Source organism: Microchirus variegatus (genome assembly GCF_963457635.1).
Source record: "Microchirus variegatus genome assembly, chromosome: 10".
Taxonomy (NCBI): domain Eukaryota; kingdom Metazoa; phylum Chordata; class Actinopteri; order Pleuronectiformes; family Soleidae; genus Microchirus; species Microchirus variegatus.
The window spans coordinates 22,870,935-22,890,412 of NC_139811.1; the positions used below are offsets into that span (position 1 = coordinate 22,870,935).

Sequence of the window (19,478 nt, forward strand, 5' to 3'; positions counted from 1 at the left end):
GTTGTTTACAGTGTCAGTGAATATTCATGCTGACATTTTGAAGGTGCAAATCATTATCTGGATCTCAAATTTGTATCCTAATTAACAACACTGTAACCTACAAAACAAGTCACAAGATTTGATAGAATTGCTAGTTGTTATCCACCAGTTGCTGACTCTAAGCGTCTCTCCTCCTGTTTAGGCGTGCTGTTCCTGCAGTATGGGGACGAGACGCGCCGCGTGCACATCACCCACGAGCTGAGCAGCATGGACACGCTGCACGCGCTCATTGTCCACATGTTCCCTCAGAAGTTGACAGCAGGTATGCTCAAGTCCCCCAACACAGCCATTTTGATCAAGGATGAGGCACGCAACGTTTTCTACGAGCTCGAGGACGTCCGGGACATCCAGGACCGTAGCATCATCAAGATTTACCGCAAAGAGCCCATCTATGCTTCCTACCCTGCCGCTGCACACCTGGCCAACGGAGACCTGAGGGTGGGTAAAAGCTGAGAGAGAGAGAGAGAGAGAGAGAGAGAGAGAGAGAGAGAGAAGAGATGTGTGAGTGGCAAACTGGGTTATTTAAAGAGAAAATACTATCTGATCTTCTTCAATTCTGATATATGACAACTGAAGTTCTGTAATAATGTGTCTCTAAAAAAGAGGAACAGTGCAGTTCTCTTGCGAGGTGTTTTATGTAGTTTAAGGTACACTTTGACAGGCTGATGCAGTGTGAATGGTTTTAAAATTTAACTGGTATTCCTCCTGGGGATGTATTGATGTTGCTCATCTTTGGGATGCCCATCTGTTGCTGTGCAGGCACTAGAGAACAATGTTCCTCTGTAAAACGAGCATTTTAACATCTGACGCTATTTCTGCTTCATTGAAGATCAAAGAAGCCGGTAGGGAGTCTGCAAAATTTACACAACCCTGCATCCCATCTGCAATATTCCTCACAATACAGAGACCTACTATTAAAGATACAAATAAGCAGTAAAGAATTACATGCATATCAGGAAATCTTATAAGCTAAGTTTTTATTCAGTAACACAAATATTAATCCGTGTTCCACATCATCTTAAACATTAAGGGTTTTATACACAGCCTATCTCTTCTTTATAACCCCTTCCTTAAGACTCATTCCATGCATGTACTATGCATAATAAATGTGTGGTACAAGATTGTGGAGCAAGAATAGAGGTGGCAAGTCAAGGTTCAAATAGAGGTTTATCTATTCTGTCCCTTGTATAAGCCTTACCTATTCAGAATGTGCAAATCAGTCTCCTATAGCTGTGGAAATATGTTTATGAAGTTGTCTGTGGCCATACAGGCTCTTGTATTCGTGCACAAGATTTATCAGTTTGTTGCATGGTGCTGTGTGACAAGACAAATGAAAAGCAGAAAAATGGGTTTCAACTTAAGCAACAAATGAAGGATGTATGAAAAGGCAAAGCAAACTACTTGTTTTTTTTTTGAAAGCTGCAGGCATAAATGCTGCGGCAGACGTAAAATGCACAGCAGGTAAAGTGAGGCAAACGTGGGTTGAGAAAAGCGCGCTTAGAGATGTCGTGATGCTGTGTGAAGAAAGGCAGAAGGAGCAGAAGTAAAAAAAAAAAAAAAGCCAAGTGGAAAAATGGTGAACATAAATATTTTACTGGGCAAACATCATCACGACTCTGCTGGAAATAAATTGATCGATTGACCTCTTGAAATGTTTCCATTCTGGCCCACACAGTCTGTTATTTCAGTCATTTCAACTTTTTTTCAATTGAACTTATATAAAATAAATAATAATAATAATTTCTACATCAAATTCAGCCATGGGAAAATTAATTGGTCTTTAGAGAAATATTTCTTCCTTCACTGACATCTGCGGATTGTGACAGCCTGTCATGTGTCAGTCAGATCTAAGTCATGTTCGAGTCTGACACATGGCGAACACTCTCGTGTGCAGATCACCATGGTAACACTCAGCCCTGCTTGTTCATTTCAGAGGGAGATGGTCTACTCCTCACGCGACTCTTCACCGACTCGCCGCCTCAACACCCTCCCCTCCTCGTCGGCCTCAGCGTCCTCTGGCTCTCCGTCCCGCTCACGCCTCTCCTACAGCGGGGGGCGCCCTCCGTCCTTTGCCGGCTCCCATCCTCAGCATGAACAGCCCCGACACTCGCACCATCCCTCAGCCAATCACAGCGCTAACGCAAGCCTGTCGCCCTCACCCAGCGCCATCCTGGAGCGCCGCGACGTCAAGCCCGATGAAGAGGTTTCGGCAAAAAACATGGCATTGATGAAGAATGAAGGGCTGTATGCAGATCCCTACAGCTTAGTGCATGAAGGTCGTCTTAGCATCGCTTCCACCCAGTCTTTAGCTGCCATCGGAGACCCCTTCAGCTTCCCCGTTTCCAGTGGCCTGTACCGTCGTGGCTCTGTTAGATCCCTCAGCACCTACTCAGCTGCCGCACTTCAGGGAGACCTGGACGACTCTCTGTACAAACCGGGAGGTTCACTCTACTCTGACACGTATTCCTCAGCCACCCTGGGAATGGGTTTTCGTATGCCGCCCTCATCACCACAGAAAATCCCTGACATGCAGCTGAGGGACAGGGACTATTCCAGCTCTCCCAGCAGAGCGTCGCCTCTCCGGCAGACGTTTCGTAAGGACTCGACCTCTTCCTCTGTGTTTGTGGAGAGCCCAAAGTCAAGGCCCAGCTCTGGGTCAGAGCCTCTGTGTCTGACTGCGGGGCCTGGGGAGGGTGGCAGGGCCACGCCTGGCTTTGGTACTTTATCTGGTCAAGACCCTGACAACAGCAGGTCAGTACCAGTTTCTGTAAAATTTGACAAAAGGTTGCCTGGTTATCCCATGTTTGACATTTGCCTCCCAAAACAGTGCTTCTTTTGATTTCACATCAAATTTTCATTATAATCTTACAGCATGAATGTGTGTAACTGATCATTCTGGCCGTCTGGGGCTATCTAAGCATATCTATACATGTTTTTGTGATGCATTTTGTTGATATTTTTTTTGTAAGAACTTGTAATCTAAGATTTATGTGGGAACCGTTTAATTTCTCTTCATCATTAGAATTTAAATGCCATGTCCTGATGTTTATGGTTATCATCACAACATTACAGATCTATTTATTCTTAGACTGTATATAGGTTGTTCAAATAATCTGTAAATAATGTTTGACTCAGTCAAAATGAGTCCTGCAGGAACACAGGTGAAACTACATTATAGGTAGACCGATTAATCATTTGGGCTGATCAATCTGACCGTTTATTACCAGTTTTTATTTCAAATATAAGTGCCAAATACAGAGTATTGTCCAGCAGATTTATATTATGTAATTAATTGTATCATTTGTTATATTTAAACTGTTATATATCGGCCAAAAAAACAAACATTATCATCGTCCATCAGTCATAGGCTGAAGATCAGCATCAGCCATAGAAAACAACAATATTGGTCAACTCCTTAACTACTTACTGTTTCTTTTCATGTAATTATTAGACTCAATTCTCATCCATGTTTTTCAGTTATCTACAGCTGTACCTTTTACTTTCTTAGGGATCATCGGCTGGAGCGGATGGAGGCCATGGAGAAACAGATAGCGAGCCTGACCGGTCTGGTCCAGAGTGTGTTGACCAGAGCACCGGACAGCGACAGCACGTAAGACTCTCCATTAAACCCCATTAACCCTCTAAAACTCACAGACACGGCTTCAGCTCAGACACATTATTGACAGGAACAGCAGTGGTACCATTATCAGAGCCATTATCACTTCCATAGCAGTGAAGTGCTACATTAGTTTGTGTGAGCCAATCACAAGCACTAAACACTAACTGCACTGCACAGCACTATCGATTCATGCACAGATACGCGGGCTTTTCAGCGAATGCTGAGTTCCTCGTTTACTCTGAACATTCTTGTCATGAACAGAATATGGGCCCATTAAGAGGAAGACTTGTTAAAGTGATCAGTCTTAAAGAGAATCCACCAGTCGTACCATTAGCGTTAGCACTGTAATTGGCTTGCCCTGTGGCCATTGATCCTCAGATGCGGCCTGCTGCGTCTCTGCATGATGGCGGGCTGCCCTCCGGACCAAGGGAGCGAGTTTTCACGGCCATTACCTTTCTCTTCCAGCGAGAAGACCGAAACCAACAGTGACGGCTCCGCCACTGGAAGTGAGTACAGCAGCGCAACTGAGACTATAGTCCGCTTGTTACTAACACTGCTCAGGGTTCCCACGGGTCTTTGAAACCTTTGAGAGATTGTGAATTTGAAAAACATCGCCCTTAATAGAAATGGGTCATTAAAAGTTCATGAATTTCGTGTAAGAAAGAAGTTAAGCTGATATTTAGGAACTTGTTTCTTAAGAGGTCATCTACTGTCTCATGCCCTGCATTGTCGGATGGAGGTCGTACCTATGTTCCCCGGGTCCTATGTTCCCCGGGTCCTATGATCCCTGATTTTCCCAAAAAAGGTCCTATGTTCCCCACTTTGTGGAAGCCTGGGTGTGGAGCTCCAGGGTAAAGGGTTAGGGTTAGGGTTAGGGTTGGGGTAAGGGTTAGGTTTGAGAGTTAGGGTTAGGGTAAGGGGTAGGGTCCTATGTTCCCCGGGTCCTTTTGGGTGAAAGCGGGGAACCCTTTTTTAGAAAAAGGGTCCTATGTTCCCCGGTAACATACAAAGCGGGGAACATAGGACCCTTTGGGTGAACAGCGGAGAACGTAGGACCCTTTTTTAGAGAAAAGGTCCTATGTTCCCTGGTCACATACGAAGCGGGGAACATAGGACCCGGGGAACATAGATACGGTCCCATCTGATGTACATAGACTAGGCCTAACCTTGAGTCATAAATACTAACCCTGTTATGGACACTCTCCACTGTCTCTCTCTGCAATTGACGTGAGATTCCATGCAGAACAATGAGCGAGTAATGTTAAGCAAGAGAGAGCAGATAATGTGATGTCTAGAAAATGCAAATTCCAAAATCTCTGTCTCACCAAAGAAAATTGTCCAAGATTCCAAGGACAATCACTTGTCCGATCAATTAAAGTGGACACCATGGGTGAAGCAGCTCTTACAAGTTGCCCTCCCATCATAAGCTGTGTCAGCACATTCGGTCTCCCGAGTTCTAGAAAGTCCTTGAAACGTCCTTGAATTTGTTGTCAACCAAGGTGTGGGAACCCTGATTACTGCCTCTGTGCTAATCCCTGCTCTCTAAAACTCCCTTATCGTTTCCTTCTCCTACTAACAGTGAACTGGTTGTTTTAAATCATCTTTCACAGACATAACTGTGATCTCTCCGATACTTTAATTTGAGTTTCTGCTCTTCGCTCGGTGCGTTGCTCCTCTCTCGTGACAAGGAGTAATGTGTAATTCTGCTGTGTGTTATTGTCACGCTGTCACATGACTCAGCAGACAGCTGCAGCGAGTGGGAGCGTGATGGTAGAGAGGACGAGGAGCTTTTTGTGGACATATTTTACAGTTGTAAATGGAAGAATTGTGAACTGTGAGTGTGTATGAAGCCTTGTCACTACTGTAGCAACACCATAATTTTGGCCACTTGGTTTGTTTTGTTTTATAGAGCCAGTAAAGAAATGCATTGAGTGATCATTTTACGAATTATTTTGTGCAGGTTTCGTGTTGTGGCAATTCAGTCAATTACAGGAATAAGGAGATATACTGTTTATATTTGTTATTAGTGTAGAACCTTTGCTTAAAATCTATCCTAGGTACAAAAGCTACTTGTAAGTAAAACGTATTGAAACCAGTGTTTGGTATCAACAGTATTGGCCATGCACTTTGTATTACATGGATCCCAAATTTTGCAATCACACACATCATTATAATCCAGTCTGATTAAGTTTCCATCAATTAAAACTAATAAGTTGATATGTGACTAATCTTTGCAACCCTGGCAAAGTGTCACCTACTTTTCTCGGGACTTAATTGTCTGCCAAAGTACAACCCAACCAAACATTCACTGAAGATTTAAACAGTATTAATTTATAATTCCCCTTTATTCTGCTTCTGTTTAACATTTTCTTTATTCTTTTATTTCTATTGAAATTGACACGTTTCATTCCAGACTCCTTAGTTGCTATTAAAGAAATGATGTCAGTGACTGAGACAAGCTTAAACTTTTTCTAAATACATAGAAAAAAATCACTATGTTGGCAACACACAAAATTGAGGAAACTGTAGCTTGTGACAGCGTTGGAGCTGTTCAAACAAACAAACAAACAACATACAAGGCTGTAAACATGACAGGGTTTAAGACAAATAGCTCTAGTGGGGATCATTCTTCAGCATCTGTGGCCTGAACGAAACCCGGTATGATTTCACTTTCCCCTGATTTATTCCTCACATCCTCTACTTCTGCTCTCCTGTTTTTCCTCCCCTGTTCATGTGTGACCAGACCTTCACAGCTAAAAAAAAAAATCATTGTCTCTGAATCTTCCTCACACATTGAACCAGTGCCAGAAGACTTAGCCATCACCAGGGTCATTTTCTCTGCTGTGGTCAATACAAACGCTCTCCGGGATCATCGTTCTATTGATATGAACTTTCAAGACCTTCCCTCTCTCTTTTTGTTTCCTCCCTTTCACTCTCTCATTAATTTCTTGATAACCGGTTGAATCTTTTTATATTCCAGCTGGACGGCTGAAGCGCAAAGGTAGTTGTCATCTCCTTCTCTATCACCTCTTGCTTTTATTTCTCTCCTCTCAGACACCTCTTGTCACCTCTCCAGCCTCTGTTTGGGTGTGTGGTTTTCCTGGGTATAGCTGGCACCTTGTCTATCCTCACGTTTCCACCGAGTGCAGACCCTCCCTCGTTCTGTCCCTGTCTGCACTGTTTGAATCTTCTGCCTGGTTATTCCTTTGGGAATTATCACAGGGTTGTTTGTCTCAGACCGAGCACTTCCTTTATTCGTGTGTGTGTGTGTGCGCGCGCGCGAGTGTCACATACAGTCTGTGTGTGTGATTACCTTGGGAGTCAAAGGCCATACTCATAAAGCCTTCTATTAAGATAAGAGCATGGTTATCCCCTGTGTGTCTCTACTGAATAGATGAATTACACTTCTATATTGGTTACTAATAGCATGAGCTCATGTTTCTCCCTGTGGTCTTTTAGAGTTTTATGAGTATGGCACTTTTTTTTTTCGCATTCACACACTGTGTGTGCGTGTGTGTGTGGGTGTGTGTGTGTATACCCAGATTTCCTGTATGCCTGAGTGTGTATTTGTGTGTTACTGTTGTTTACACTGTACGTCATGCTATTGCTGACGGACCACAGCCGAGCACACTAACCAATTTTGTTCTCCCTGTGACCTCCCTGTGACCTCCCGTGTCCTATACTCTGTAATTGACAGCTCACACACCATCAGCACCTCTAGCTTTGATGCCGCCGCCACCTTCTAACAGCATCAGCCGCTTGCAGATGCATCTCCACCTGCAAGGCCTGCAGCAGAACGCCACCGACCTGCGCAAACAGCTCGCCCAGCTGCGTAAGACACAGGTATATACCACTCACCATCGAAATCCTTTAAAGGTGCATTATGTAATAAATCTAAAGCAACTAAAGGTCATAAATATGTCACGGAGACTCAGGAATAATGTTCATATAACAAACTGAACTCACCAACAACAGTATAGACAAAATATTTGCATTAAAAACATGTTTATGTTTTGAAATCATGTTTTGGCATGTGGCGCCACCTACCGCCGTCTACCAGTCATTGCAGTCAGTAGAGTCTCAGCTACCGAGCAACCACAGGTTGCGTCAGAAAGCAAAACCTAAAAGACCTCTGTATTTTGAATTTGAATGTAGTAACTGTTTTTGGCCACATTCTTACTTATGGCACCTTTAAGAATCCTGAAATTTTTATTTTTATTTAAAAAATTTATTGTGTGCTTTTAATTCTAATCTGCTCTGGTTTGTAAATATTTCTTGTGGTCATAATGAATCTCTATTTAACAGAGAGTCCCAATGAGATTAAGAACATCTTTTTCAAGGCCTGGCAAAAATAAATAAATAAATTGTAGACATAAAAGACAACGGAAGAAAACTTTTTTCCAGATACTGTACATGTGACTGTACCCAGATATTTAATGAAAGTTATTACTACATATCTACCTATAATCCTATAGTTACAAAAAAACATGAGTTATTGGCTCTTATAAGTATTTTGCACATTAAATGTGTTCTGTAAGTATTCCACTGCTTAGGTAAGACTTGGTGAAGAGTGTCATCAGTGTAAAAAAATAAAAATAAAATTGGGGCCCAACTTATTGATACAATTATTAAATATAAGTTGGCCTAACATATTTATTTAACAAGTCAGGGTGATACAGTCAAAAAGGCGGAGCTCAAATGCCATATTATCAACATAACTGATATGAACATCCAGCAAAAGGATGACTTCAAGCAACCAAGGTTATCACAGTTGCTGTGAAATGATTCTAGCCCAAAGTCCGTCTGTATATTATTGTGTTTCCATGCAGTTATGGTCACCTGGAGTATGTGTTCAGAGCCCCGGTTGTATAATAACACTGACAGATGTTTGCCACTGGATTCCAGCTGGTGATATAAAACGATATTAAGAGAAGAATAAAAAAGAAAAAAAAAAAAAAGCACAAGGAAGATTTTGACAAATTTAGAACTGATGCTAACGGCTCCACTTGGATTTGTGCCTCCACCACAATGAAACTGAGGCAAATAAAATGTTATGTACTTGTGGCAAAAAAAAACACACCAGCATGTCCCCCTAGAAATAATTCCTGTTCAGTGGATTATCCAGTGTGACCAGGGTTCATTTTCAGTGCTCCAAGGATAAAGCTTCACTTTATTTGATTTAATGGCAGTAAGAATGATTCTTTGCAGCGTGTGATTCGTCCAGAAGTCCACAAATGTACCCAAAGCTAAAGGGAACATTAAATTATACTGTACTGTTTCCACATTATGAGGGCAGGAAGAAGCCGATCTGTATTAAAAGCGCTGAGACAATTGAAATGCCAAAGCAATGATCCAGTTTCACAGATCCTCATCAGGCATCTCTCGATTAGTTTGATTCAGCACTACGCCGTGTTTATTTTACATATACACCGTCACTCTGTGCCTGCCTGTCGCTTTTGATGATTATTTGATCTTCACCTTGTTTCTGTACGCACAGAAACGCACACACACAATATTATTGCCTGACACATTGAGAGCATTGTACCTTTTGGAGGACGTACAATGAAATGTAGAGATAAAAGCCCACTTCACATTGCGTGGCTCTGTCAGTGGAAATACAGAATGTCATGAGGCGGATGAAGGGTTAAAAAAAAATGTGGAGAGCGGGTCCTTATTTATTCCATTTATCCGCTGATGCAAGCGGTGCCATGGTTACAGTCGGAGCAGTCAGGAGATGCTGTCAGAGGCAGAGAAGAGGTTTCAGTGTCTCACAGGGGGTAAAAGAGAAGGCAGGGAGCAGTGACAGATGATAGTCGCACAGCGCCTCTATTTGTTCCATGAGCGAAGTTCACGTTTGTTTGTTTTTTTAACTAGCTCACAGCCCAGAAATGAAACTCTTTGCTGTTTACCTGCCTGTTTGCCCAAGTGTGACCTCTCCACTTACACCCATATTTGCTGCCCACGGTGATAGACCAGCACATCGAGTGGCTCACATGTGGCTCATGAATTATACAGAGGAATGGTGCAGGAGGAGAAGCAAGCACCTGAAAGAGACTGAAGACACTACTGCAAAATGATATATATTAAGATTATTCTCTATATCGTTTTTACATTATGTTACTACATTACCCTGCTTTCCGCCTCCTCCATCTGCATCAGCGCTGATGGCAGGATAATAGGGTAATACTTTTAAACGGTAACAATATTGTTGTCTTGCTTCACTTCCTGGAACATAAGGCTGATCAATAATTAATTTTTCTTGCGTACCAGGTGCTTTCATCTCAGGGAGTTGTATTACATCCACTAGTCTTTGTAGAATATTCCATTCATAACACTGAAAGTGGTGCAGGGTTCACGCTCAGTGCCTCTGTCTTTGGACATTCTTCATTCGCCTTGGAGCTTCCCGGCTTTCAGCAGATAGGGAGCTATAGTAATATGCGTGTTCTGATACTCACAACACAAACAAACTGCTTGTTTAAGTGCCTTCAATAACAAGGTATTCAGTGTAACGGATGAGCATGATAGAACTAATGTTCCTCTCAGATAACAAAGTTTAGAATAAACCCCGAGGCCCAGAGGATAGGGCAGAACAAAATGTGCATTTGCTGTAAATCACTTAGCCCTTTTTTTTTTAAAGCCTCCTCTTTGTCATCCCTGTTGCTGGGATGGAGGCAATAGCAGATTTCATGGCTTCGACAAGCTTTTCTCCTGAGGCCATGAAGGCTAACCCTGATACAATTCTTTTCCAAATAACCTGCTGAGTATGTAACAACCTCCTGCTGAGGAAAAGGGCAATAAATGCTAACTGTGATGTTGTCTGAATGTGTTTGAATCTCCGTGTACGTGCAGATGGAGAACCAGGATTCGGTGAAAACTCTGCTGAAGCGGACAGAGGCGGAGCTGAATGTGCGCGTGGCAGACGCCCTGAGGAAGCAGGAGGATCCTCTGCAGAGACAGCGCCTCCTCGTGGAGGAGGAGAGGCTCAAGTACCTTAACGAGGAGGAGCTCATCATCCAGCAGCTCCAGTCAGTAATAACAGAGGAAGAACAAGAATTCATGATCACTCAAGTCTCGCAACCTCTTATCAAATCTGTCTGTAACTTCACCACAGAGGGATTTTTTGGTTCCGGTTCAATATACAAACTGACAGTTATGTGGTTTAAGATGATTGTATCGTGTATTTAATAATGCTTTAAACACGGCAGTTCATATATAATTATAATGAGTTGACTTACAGGGTGACGCAATGATAGGAAGAAATGTAATTAATCCTGGCATAGAGCAAGATGCTTATTAAGATCGGAAATACGAGACCGTCCAACGGCTAATTGAAGTGACTGAGAAACCAGAGCAGTGATCTACCTTGTGATTTAAAAGTCAGATATGTTCAGCGCGGTTATAATTCCAGGATTTTACTGAGAGCATTTCAGTAGTTGCTGAATCTTTCTCTGAGCTGCATTTTGATCACAGACTAATTGGCTGAACTGTGAGATCACTGCTAATCAGTGTCTGTTATTCAGCCTAGCTAATGGCCAATTTATTTTTGCTTAATTATACATATAACTTTGATTTCGTACATAACTGGGGGCAGATGTATTGGACTAAATATTAGAGCTGAACAAATTGACATTTTGTATAACTCCTCTGTTCCACGTTTTATTTCAGTTGTTGCGTTCAAATGTTTAAATGCCAGTCTGTACTTCCCCCAGTTCAGCTGTCCAGAACTGCCGAGGAGACGCTTAATTGGCAGAAGTTTTACCCAAACTCAAACGGAATAGTTTTGAGATGAATATTCACGAGTATTAATGTGCAGCATAGAGGAATCCCTGGTGTTCAGCCTTCTGTCTGTTCCATCTCAGCGACCTGGAGAAGTCAGTGGAGGGGATCCAGAAGGAGTCATCCGTCAACCACAAGCTCGTGTCAGTGCAGGAGTTGGAGGAGAAGGCCAGTGTTCTGAGGAAAGTGGGAGAAACACTCACAGAACTGAAAAGTGAGTCATATTCTGTGAACAGAGAAAAAACTCCGGCAGTTTATGTTGCACTAATTAGTCACCAAGGCACGGACTATCTTTTAGTCACCCGCAGCCACTCTGCCAAACATTTATTTAAGTACAGTAGTCTCAGATTGCTCAGTTTGCTCACTGCCTTTTAATGAACTCCCCTGCTCATTTACAGTAACCTAAAAATGTTCTGTCTGATTACATTAATGCATTGGTTCTTAAAGTGCGGCCCGGGGGCCAATGGTGGCCCGCAGAAACCTTTCTGGCGGCCCGCAATGAATGGCCAATAAGTGTAAACAAAAATACTGGGTATTTACCTGGTTTCTATATGGTGAATTTTAGTGTATTATTGGGTTATAAGCTGGTAATAAGTAGGTAGCTAGTAAATATATGGTAACAGAAATGTGTTACTTGGTATTAACCTGTAATTAGAAGGTAAGAACAATGGCCAAAATACTGGGTAATTACCCAGTAAATTATAAATTATGTTAATGCTTAAATGACATTATATTAACGCTTATATTACTTAAAGGTGCATTATGTAATAAATCTAAAGCAACTGGCCATAAAATCCTCCTAATATGTCACAGAGACTCAGGAATAATGTTCATATAACAAACTGAACTCACAAACAACAACAGTACAGACAAAATATTTGCATAAAAAAAAAATATTTTGCAGACTGCAAATCATGTTTATGTTTTGAAATCAGTCAGTAGAGTCTCAGCTGCAGAGCAACCACGGGTTGCCAATAACGTCAAAAAACGAAACCTAAAAGACCTCTGTGTTTTGAATTTGAATGTAGTAACCGTTTTTGGCCACATTCTTGCATATGGCGCCTTCAACGCTAAACTGTAGAACTGTAATCTGGTCATTAAAATTATTATAAATGGGATTTCTTTCAGTTTTTTTTTTCTTTGGCGGCCCTCAGTCCAATGTTGGGTTCCTAAGTTGGCCCTCAGGTGTCAAAACTTTGAGAACCTCTGCAGTAATGGCTTTCACTGACTTCGACAAACAATAATAGATTTGTTGTAGGAGAAACAAGGTTGGCTTCCCGTGTAACTGACACGCTTTTCTCCTGCAGATCAGTTCCCAGGCCTGCAGAGCAAGATGCGGGTGGTTCTCAGGGTAGAAGTGGAGGCCGTCAAGTTCCTGAAAGAAGAGCCGCACAGACTCGACGCCCTTTTAAAACGCTGCAAGACTATAACTGACACCCTCGCCACCATGCGCAAGTATGAGCCTACAAAAAAAAGAAAAAGAAAGCAGAAACAGAATGAATGGTGGCACATACTAATGTAGCAGTCAAGACAAAATATTCACATTTCACTTGAGCTGTTTTTTTGGCTCATGTCAGACAGAAACACAATTTAGCACAAAGCTTTCTTCACAGCGTTCAACTTGGACCTGCTCCATGTGAGAGCAACAGTTCATCAAAATCTGCTCTATTTTTAAAAGCCTATTAAAGAAAGTCTGCGTGTGTTTAATATTAGATCTGTCCTCGGAGACCAACACGTTTTAATTGATCCTTTAAATATTAACACAAGCATTTTGTTCAACAACCTCATAAATAGCAACAGTTGCAGCGAGATTTGTCTATAATTACCTCACATGGAAACTTGCCCACTTGTAATCAGTTGAAGGAAACATCACATTTTCAGGCCTTCTTTGCTTTTTGTTTGTCAGCAAAACATGAATTTACATGAACTGTGACGGACAGACAGACTGACCTTGGGTCAGGGATGACTGATGAGATATTATCAGATATCAGAGATAGAGTTTTCCAAAATTATAATGTTATTATCTCCAAAACAAAACTAGACTAATTATTCAAAGTAGGAATAAAACAAAGAATCACTGAAGATGAATTAAACCTGATGAAGTTAATTTGGCCAGCTGGTGTTATTACTGTGGTGAAGGCTCTTTTTAGTCACATGAATTAAGGCATTTTAAAATTGAAGTGTTTAAAAAAGAAGAGTGTGGACTGATCCTCATCTTCTGGTTCATTATAAATTTGTGGGTAACTAAAATGTGTTCAAATGTTCAGGTCTCAGTAGTTTTTAGCTCTCTGGAGGTTTTTAACATTCAGCAACAAATGTTTTAGTTATGGATAATTCATGCCTGACTAGCCTGTCCAGCGTGATTATCCATGCCCGACATCATGAATAATTCAAAACATCACACCCCTGAAAATTAGTTAGATTAGTATTAAATTTCCTGTTATTAACAAATCCATCTTCCATGCCTTGCCAGACAAGCGAATGAGGGGGTTTGGAAGAAGCAGGAGGACTTTTCCAGTCCTTCACTGAAGCACAACGACGACTTGCGGAAGTTGTCAGACTTTGACATTCCCACTAGCTCACCTATCATCATCAATGACCTTGGAGGAGGCAACAGTCTCTCTAACTGGAGCCCCCACTCCAGCATTAGCCGAGGTCACGGAAACCCATCTGGGCCCCACAAGGACAATTATCCACCTGTTCCCCACAAGGGCAAAGCCCTGGAAGAGCTGGAGCGCCGCGCTGCTGCAGACAAAGCTTTGTCCGTGGAGGTCCGACTGGTAGGAATTATTTTTTTTCCACCACTTGCGATATATAATCTGTAATGCGTTGCATTACATGAAGTGTTTAGACCAAGTTCTCAACTCCACAGGCGGCGGAGCGGGACTGGGAGGAGAAGCGGGCCAGTCTTACCCAGTACAGCGCTCAGGACATCAACCGGCTGCTGGAGGAGACCCAGGCCGAGTTGATGAAGGCAATTCCAGACCTGGACTTTGCTGCCAAGCAGATTAAGCCCGCCTCCAATACAATAACGTCCTCTCAGAACCTGCAGAGTGGGACAGCGACCCCAGAGCACCGCGTTAGCAAGCCCCAGCACAAGCTCACCGGGAAAGACGGCGGATCCAGGCGTGGCTCTGGTATGTGCTTCAATATATATCATTTTTATGAATCGCTGGCAGATTGACAATTTTATACAACAAAAGCTTTGTTTTTCCAGATAATAATGGACTTTAAAGGTGCCATATGTAAGAAAACGGTTACTTCATTCAAATTCAAAATACCGAGGTCTTTTAGGTTTCGTTTTCTGACGTAACTGGCAACCTGTGGTTGCTCAGCAGCTGAGACTCTACTGACTGCAATGATTGGTAGATGGCGGTAGGTGGCGCCACATGCCAAAACATGATTTCAAAACATAAATATGATTTGTAGTCTGCAAAATATTTTTTTTTATGCAAATATTTTGGCTGTACTGAGTCTCTGTGACATATTAGGAGGATTTTATGGCCAGTTGCTTTAGATTTATTACATAATGCACCTTTAATGGAAAAATACAGTCCTTCAAGTCCTTCTAAGTTGCATTTCATATAAAATAAAGAAGGTTTTACCCATGATATAGGATTAATATCACCTTAAACATATTAAGCAAGATGATTCTCAATATGCTCTTACTCTTTCCTGTTCCAGATGAGCTTACAGTGCCTCGATATCGCACAGAAAAGCCCTCCAAGTCTCCTCCGCCACCTCCACCTCGACGTAGCTTCCCATCTTCCCCGGGCATAACCTCCCGCAGTGGAGAGCCTCTCATTCCTGGTAAAAGTATAAAGGTAAGCTATAGGGAGGTGTTCTTTTGTAGAAATAAGGAGTATTATGGTAAGTTTCTGAGCTTTGGACTCATTTTTTTCGTATTTGCCATCGTAGAAGTCTGAATCTGAAGAGACTGAAGGACAGAAGCCTCATGTGAAGCTGAGGAGGACCATGTCTGAAAACCCTCGTCCTGCATCAACACCTCCTACACTGGCCTCTGGGGACAAGGAGGAGGGAGAGGAGGAGAAAATTGCTGCTGAATTGGAGGTAAACTTCACCAGGGCTTGTGTGTGTGTGTCCTAATGAAAGCCGTCTGGTGTTAAACGACTGGGGAAACTTAACAGTTTTTATTATATATGTTACAATCGCAATCTGCCGCTGGCTCTCTACAAGTGCACATTCACACACAGTGTGTGCGCAGATATGCTTATTGTCACTGCCACATGTTCGAGCAGCAGGTGCCGTATGTCCCCCCCCCCCCTCCCTGTGGCAGTGGGTGAGCTCAGAGATCACATACTGCTCAGTCACACACATCATCACCCAGGGCTCACAGATCAGTCACACAGATGGACCCTGATGGCTGCTTGGAGTGCATTTGAGATGGCCTGCCTGAAAGTTGAACTATGAGTCAGTGGCAACTGGTTTTGATTATTCAGTAGCTGTTGTGTTTTTTTGTTTTTTTTAACCTCCCTTTTCCCTTCCCAGCTGTTTGAGCGAGCCCCACACAGGTTCACCTTACCCCCATCCAATTCCCTGCCTGTTAGCCCTTTCAGCAGAGAAAGTGAATCCCCCTACAGACTGGACCTGAGGTCTTCTCAGACCCTAGGCACTCAGGTAATACTGATCCTGATTAAACCCCGATCTCTTTTCCTTTTAACCCCTTCACAACAACTGGAAGCCTCCTCCTGAGCCACTGCTCAGCTTCTACACAGATCCACTCGTGTCCTTCTTTCATCTCTAAAGTGAACACAACAAAAGCCATCTCACACTCATTTAATGATGTGTCAGTCAGGGTTTATAGGATCCTAACCTAAAACTCGCATAATACATCATGAAATGTCACTTATTATTATTATACTAGAATGCAATAGTGTTTTGAATGCTGCATATTTATACTATTGCATTATATGTTATTTAGAAATTAAACCATCAAAATAATGCCCATCAGAAAAGTAGGAGCTCCAGCTATTTAGTGTGTTAGTTCATCGTGGTTTCCAATGGCAGTTGGAGAAGCTCTGAGTCATAATAGCGCTCTGGTTTAAAATAACTTTTTTGTTATTTTGTTAGAAGGAAGAATTCACATCTTTACAAAAGCACCTACACAGTTCTCCTATAAAGATGTGTGCACTTTTTAAGTTTCGAAAAAGGAGGAATAATACTGATAACTAGTAACTAAGTAAAGTAACAGCTGTAATAGTGATAACTTTATGAACCCATATGAACCTTCCACTATCCATGACTTCTTCTGCGTGCAGTATCTTATAATGAGATGATATAATGCAAGATAATTAAAATATAAGATTAATTAATGAAATGAAAAGAAAAAAATAATTTTAAGATAACTTACATTTGATGGAAATTTACAATTCTAGAGGACAATTTGATTATTTGTGTCCATATCAGTTTTGGTTGTAAGCGTCAAGATTAAAATTTTTATAGACAATCTATAACTGTCCAGCAGTTATAGATTGTCTTGTTAACATTTTTTGAAATTCAAAACAACAAACACTTCTCCTTCACTTAACATTGTAAATAACCCTTTAATTTCTGTGAAATCATACTTGATTCACGTCCTCACATTTAACAACTTTGTATGAACGTATTGCTTTTTCAGAATAACCTAAAATGTGCTCTTCTGCCGGTTAAAGTGTGTGATAGTTTTATACTTAAGGGAATATTTCTAGAAATATAGTACACATCACCAACTCTTTTTTCTGGTTGTCTTATTATACAGTGCGCATCACTCTCACTTAAAGTTCTGGAAGTTTGCTGAATCTAAATTCAGTTCGATGTGTTTGACTTTGAAAGCTCAAGTGCTCTCCTCATTTATAGGGAAGTGGCTCGTCTCCTGTCCCCCACATCGTGTTGACAGAGTGTTCCCCGGTTTTGCCCACTTCTTCAGAGGATCCCGTCAGAGATTTAGAAAATTCCTCCGCGGAGGAGACTCCAGCACAAGTTGGTACAGAGGCTCAATTCACAAAGGGAAGGGATTCATGCGGGAGCTCTCCTCTGCGGGAGAAGCAGGACGTGGAGTTAAAGCAGGAGCTTGCTCTGCTGCTGACTGAGAGGGAGATGAGGGTGGTGTCTTCTCTTGAGGCCCAGGAACTCAGCAAAACTCTAGGAGAAGTTATAAAGACTCTGACCATCTTACCACAGACAAAAGAAGTCTCTGAGGTTCAGCTGGGAGACAGACCGCTCCTTGTGCTCTTCAGGGAGGAAAAAACTGTCAGGGAGGCTTATGCGCTGTTGAATTCCCTTCTGGATTCTTCCAAGCCGGTGCCCAAACCCAGAATAAAATCCTCCCTTTGCTCGGGGAGGCAGAAGACTCTGGTGGAGGCTCTGAGGAGAGGAACAGAGACAGGGGAGAGGACACTGAAGCTCCAGCACAACACTGTTACAAAGAAGAAACCTGCTGCGGCAGAGCAGGGTTCGGAAAACACTCTTGAGTGCAGCGGCTCCGTGGACCGGCTTGCCAGTCGGAGAACAGCAGATGTGCGACGCAGCACCTACAAGAGGCTGGACAGCTTGGAGGAGACAATTCGAGAGCTGGAGAACACCTTGATAGAGATCAGCGGACATCCAAGTGCGGAGCAGCTCTACACTGACACAGCCATCAGAATCGCTCCAACACAGATGACTGGTAGTCCGTGCTCAATGACCAAGAAGCCTCTGGTTCCACCCAAGCCGTCATCAGCGAGCGCAACAACAATCCAGGTTCATTTCTTACACCCACTGTGCAGATTCCTGCTCTGAAGCAGCATGTCCTCTTCTTTCTTTCATCACTTCCTTACTCTGGGTGTTTGCTGGGAATTTTCAAGCGTCTGATGTTTGCTCCCCGACTTAATCGGCATCAAAATTGTGTCTCTAATTGAATCATATGTAGAGGGGACAGACACAAGACTTCCTCCTGTCTCGCGTGCTCTGTGATCAGTGGCAGAGCTGTTGTCCTGCTGAGCTGATAAATTGTTTCCTCACTGATCTGTCCTCGTACTGTAAACTTTGTTTATCTAAATGGAAATAAAAAAAAGTTCCATAGATGATACAAACATTTCTAATTTCCTCCTCTTCCTCTAATTTTCCACTTTTCCCTTTTACCTCCGAGTCTGTACATCTTCTTGTCTTTTTCCCTTCAGAAGTGTTGGACTCTGTACATCAACTCTTGTGCTTTATGGGGGTCCAGTGTGTAAGAAATGGTGATATCTACAGTAACGGTGAGACTGCAGATTGTAAGCAGGAAGGATGTACTCTCTGTGAGGTTGGTCCTTTCAGGCTACTGTAGATACATGGCAGTGCAAGATGGTAGCCTCTGTAAAGCAAGACCCTTGTCTGATGTACATACTGTATAAAAGGCTTATTCTAAGACTAAGGGTGAATTCCAATTCCTTGCTTAACCCTCAATCTCAAAAATGTGTGCTCCCTCTAGTGCAAGTGCTGTCCCGATTCTCAGAAAAATTAAGTTGAGGGGCAGGTTTAAGGGCTGTATCGCCCTCAATATTGAGATTTTCCGAGACCACCCTTGGGAGCAAGGGCTACCCAGAATGCATTGCGTGTTTTAACATAAAAAAGATGGCGCCGAAAGCAGCGAAACCAGTGCGCTACACATTAAGTATTTTCTTTGTTAATAGAGTTATTAGAGTTATATAACAATTATGAAAACAATTATGAAAACCATTGTATTTTCTTAGGCCCATTTTATGGATTACTTACATCATTGTTGTGTAACATTTCTTTTTTATTGTACAATCTTTTGTCGGCCGGTGCAGACACGCGATCGTTTACTATCGTTTACTTTTCAATAAGTCGTGGTGTGTGGTAACTGTCAGCTGAATATGTCCGTGGTTGTGGTATTTGTATGAGTATCATCTTATAACTAACTGACAACCTAATAACTTGACTGACAAACGGATTGTAATAAATAATCGTGACGTTCTGCTTCTTTTTTGGAGTTGACAGACTGGACACAGCTTTCACGTTATTCTGCCCCCCACAGTCTGAAGACGTATCTGCATTTAAGGGGTGT

The 19,478-nt window shown here is 42.3% G+C and overlaps 1 protein-coding gene across 1 annotated transcript in view; it reads left to right on the forward strand.

Annotated features, from left to right (window-relative positions):
• Positions 1-19,478, forward strand: part of srcin1a (SRC kinase signaling inhibitor 1a) — a gene marked incomplete at its 3' end in the record, with an annotated part of 47,441 nt that overhangs the window by 17,316 nt on the left and 10,647 nt on the right. Inside the window, exons 5-19 of the mRNA XM_083895884.1 lie at positions 149-477; positions 1,973-2,790; positions 3,548-3,649; positions 4,037-4,164; positions 6,639-6,659; positions 7,356-7,501; positions 10,508-10,683; positions 11,518-11,648; positions 12,742-12,889; positions 13,908-14,214; positions 14,307-14,571; positions 15,119-15,258; positions 15,353-15,505; positions 15,944-16,072; positions 17,291-18,172. Coding sequence (XP_083752010.1) covers positions 149-477; positions 1,973-2,790; positions 3,548-3,649; positions 4,037-4,164; positions 6,639-6,659; positions 7,356-7,501; positions 10,508-10,683; positions 11,518-11,648; positions 12,742-12,889; positions 13,908-14,214; positions 14,307-14,571; positions 15,119-15,258; positions 15,353-15,505; positions 15,944-16,072; positions 17,291-18,172 — 3,875 coding nt within the window. The remainder of the gene's footprint in view (positions 1-148; positions 478-1,972; positions 2,791-3,547; positions 3,650-4,036; positions 4,165-6,638; positions 6,660-7,355; positions 7,502-10,507; positions 10,684-11,517; positions 11,649-12,741; positions 12,890-13,907; positions 14,215-14,306; positions 14,572-15,118; positions 15,259-15,352; positions 15,506-15,943; positions 16,073-17,290; positions 18,173-19,478) is intronic.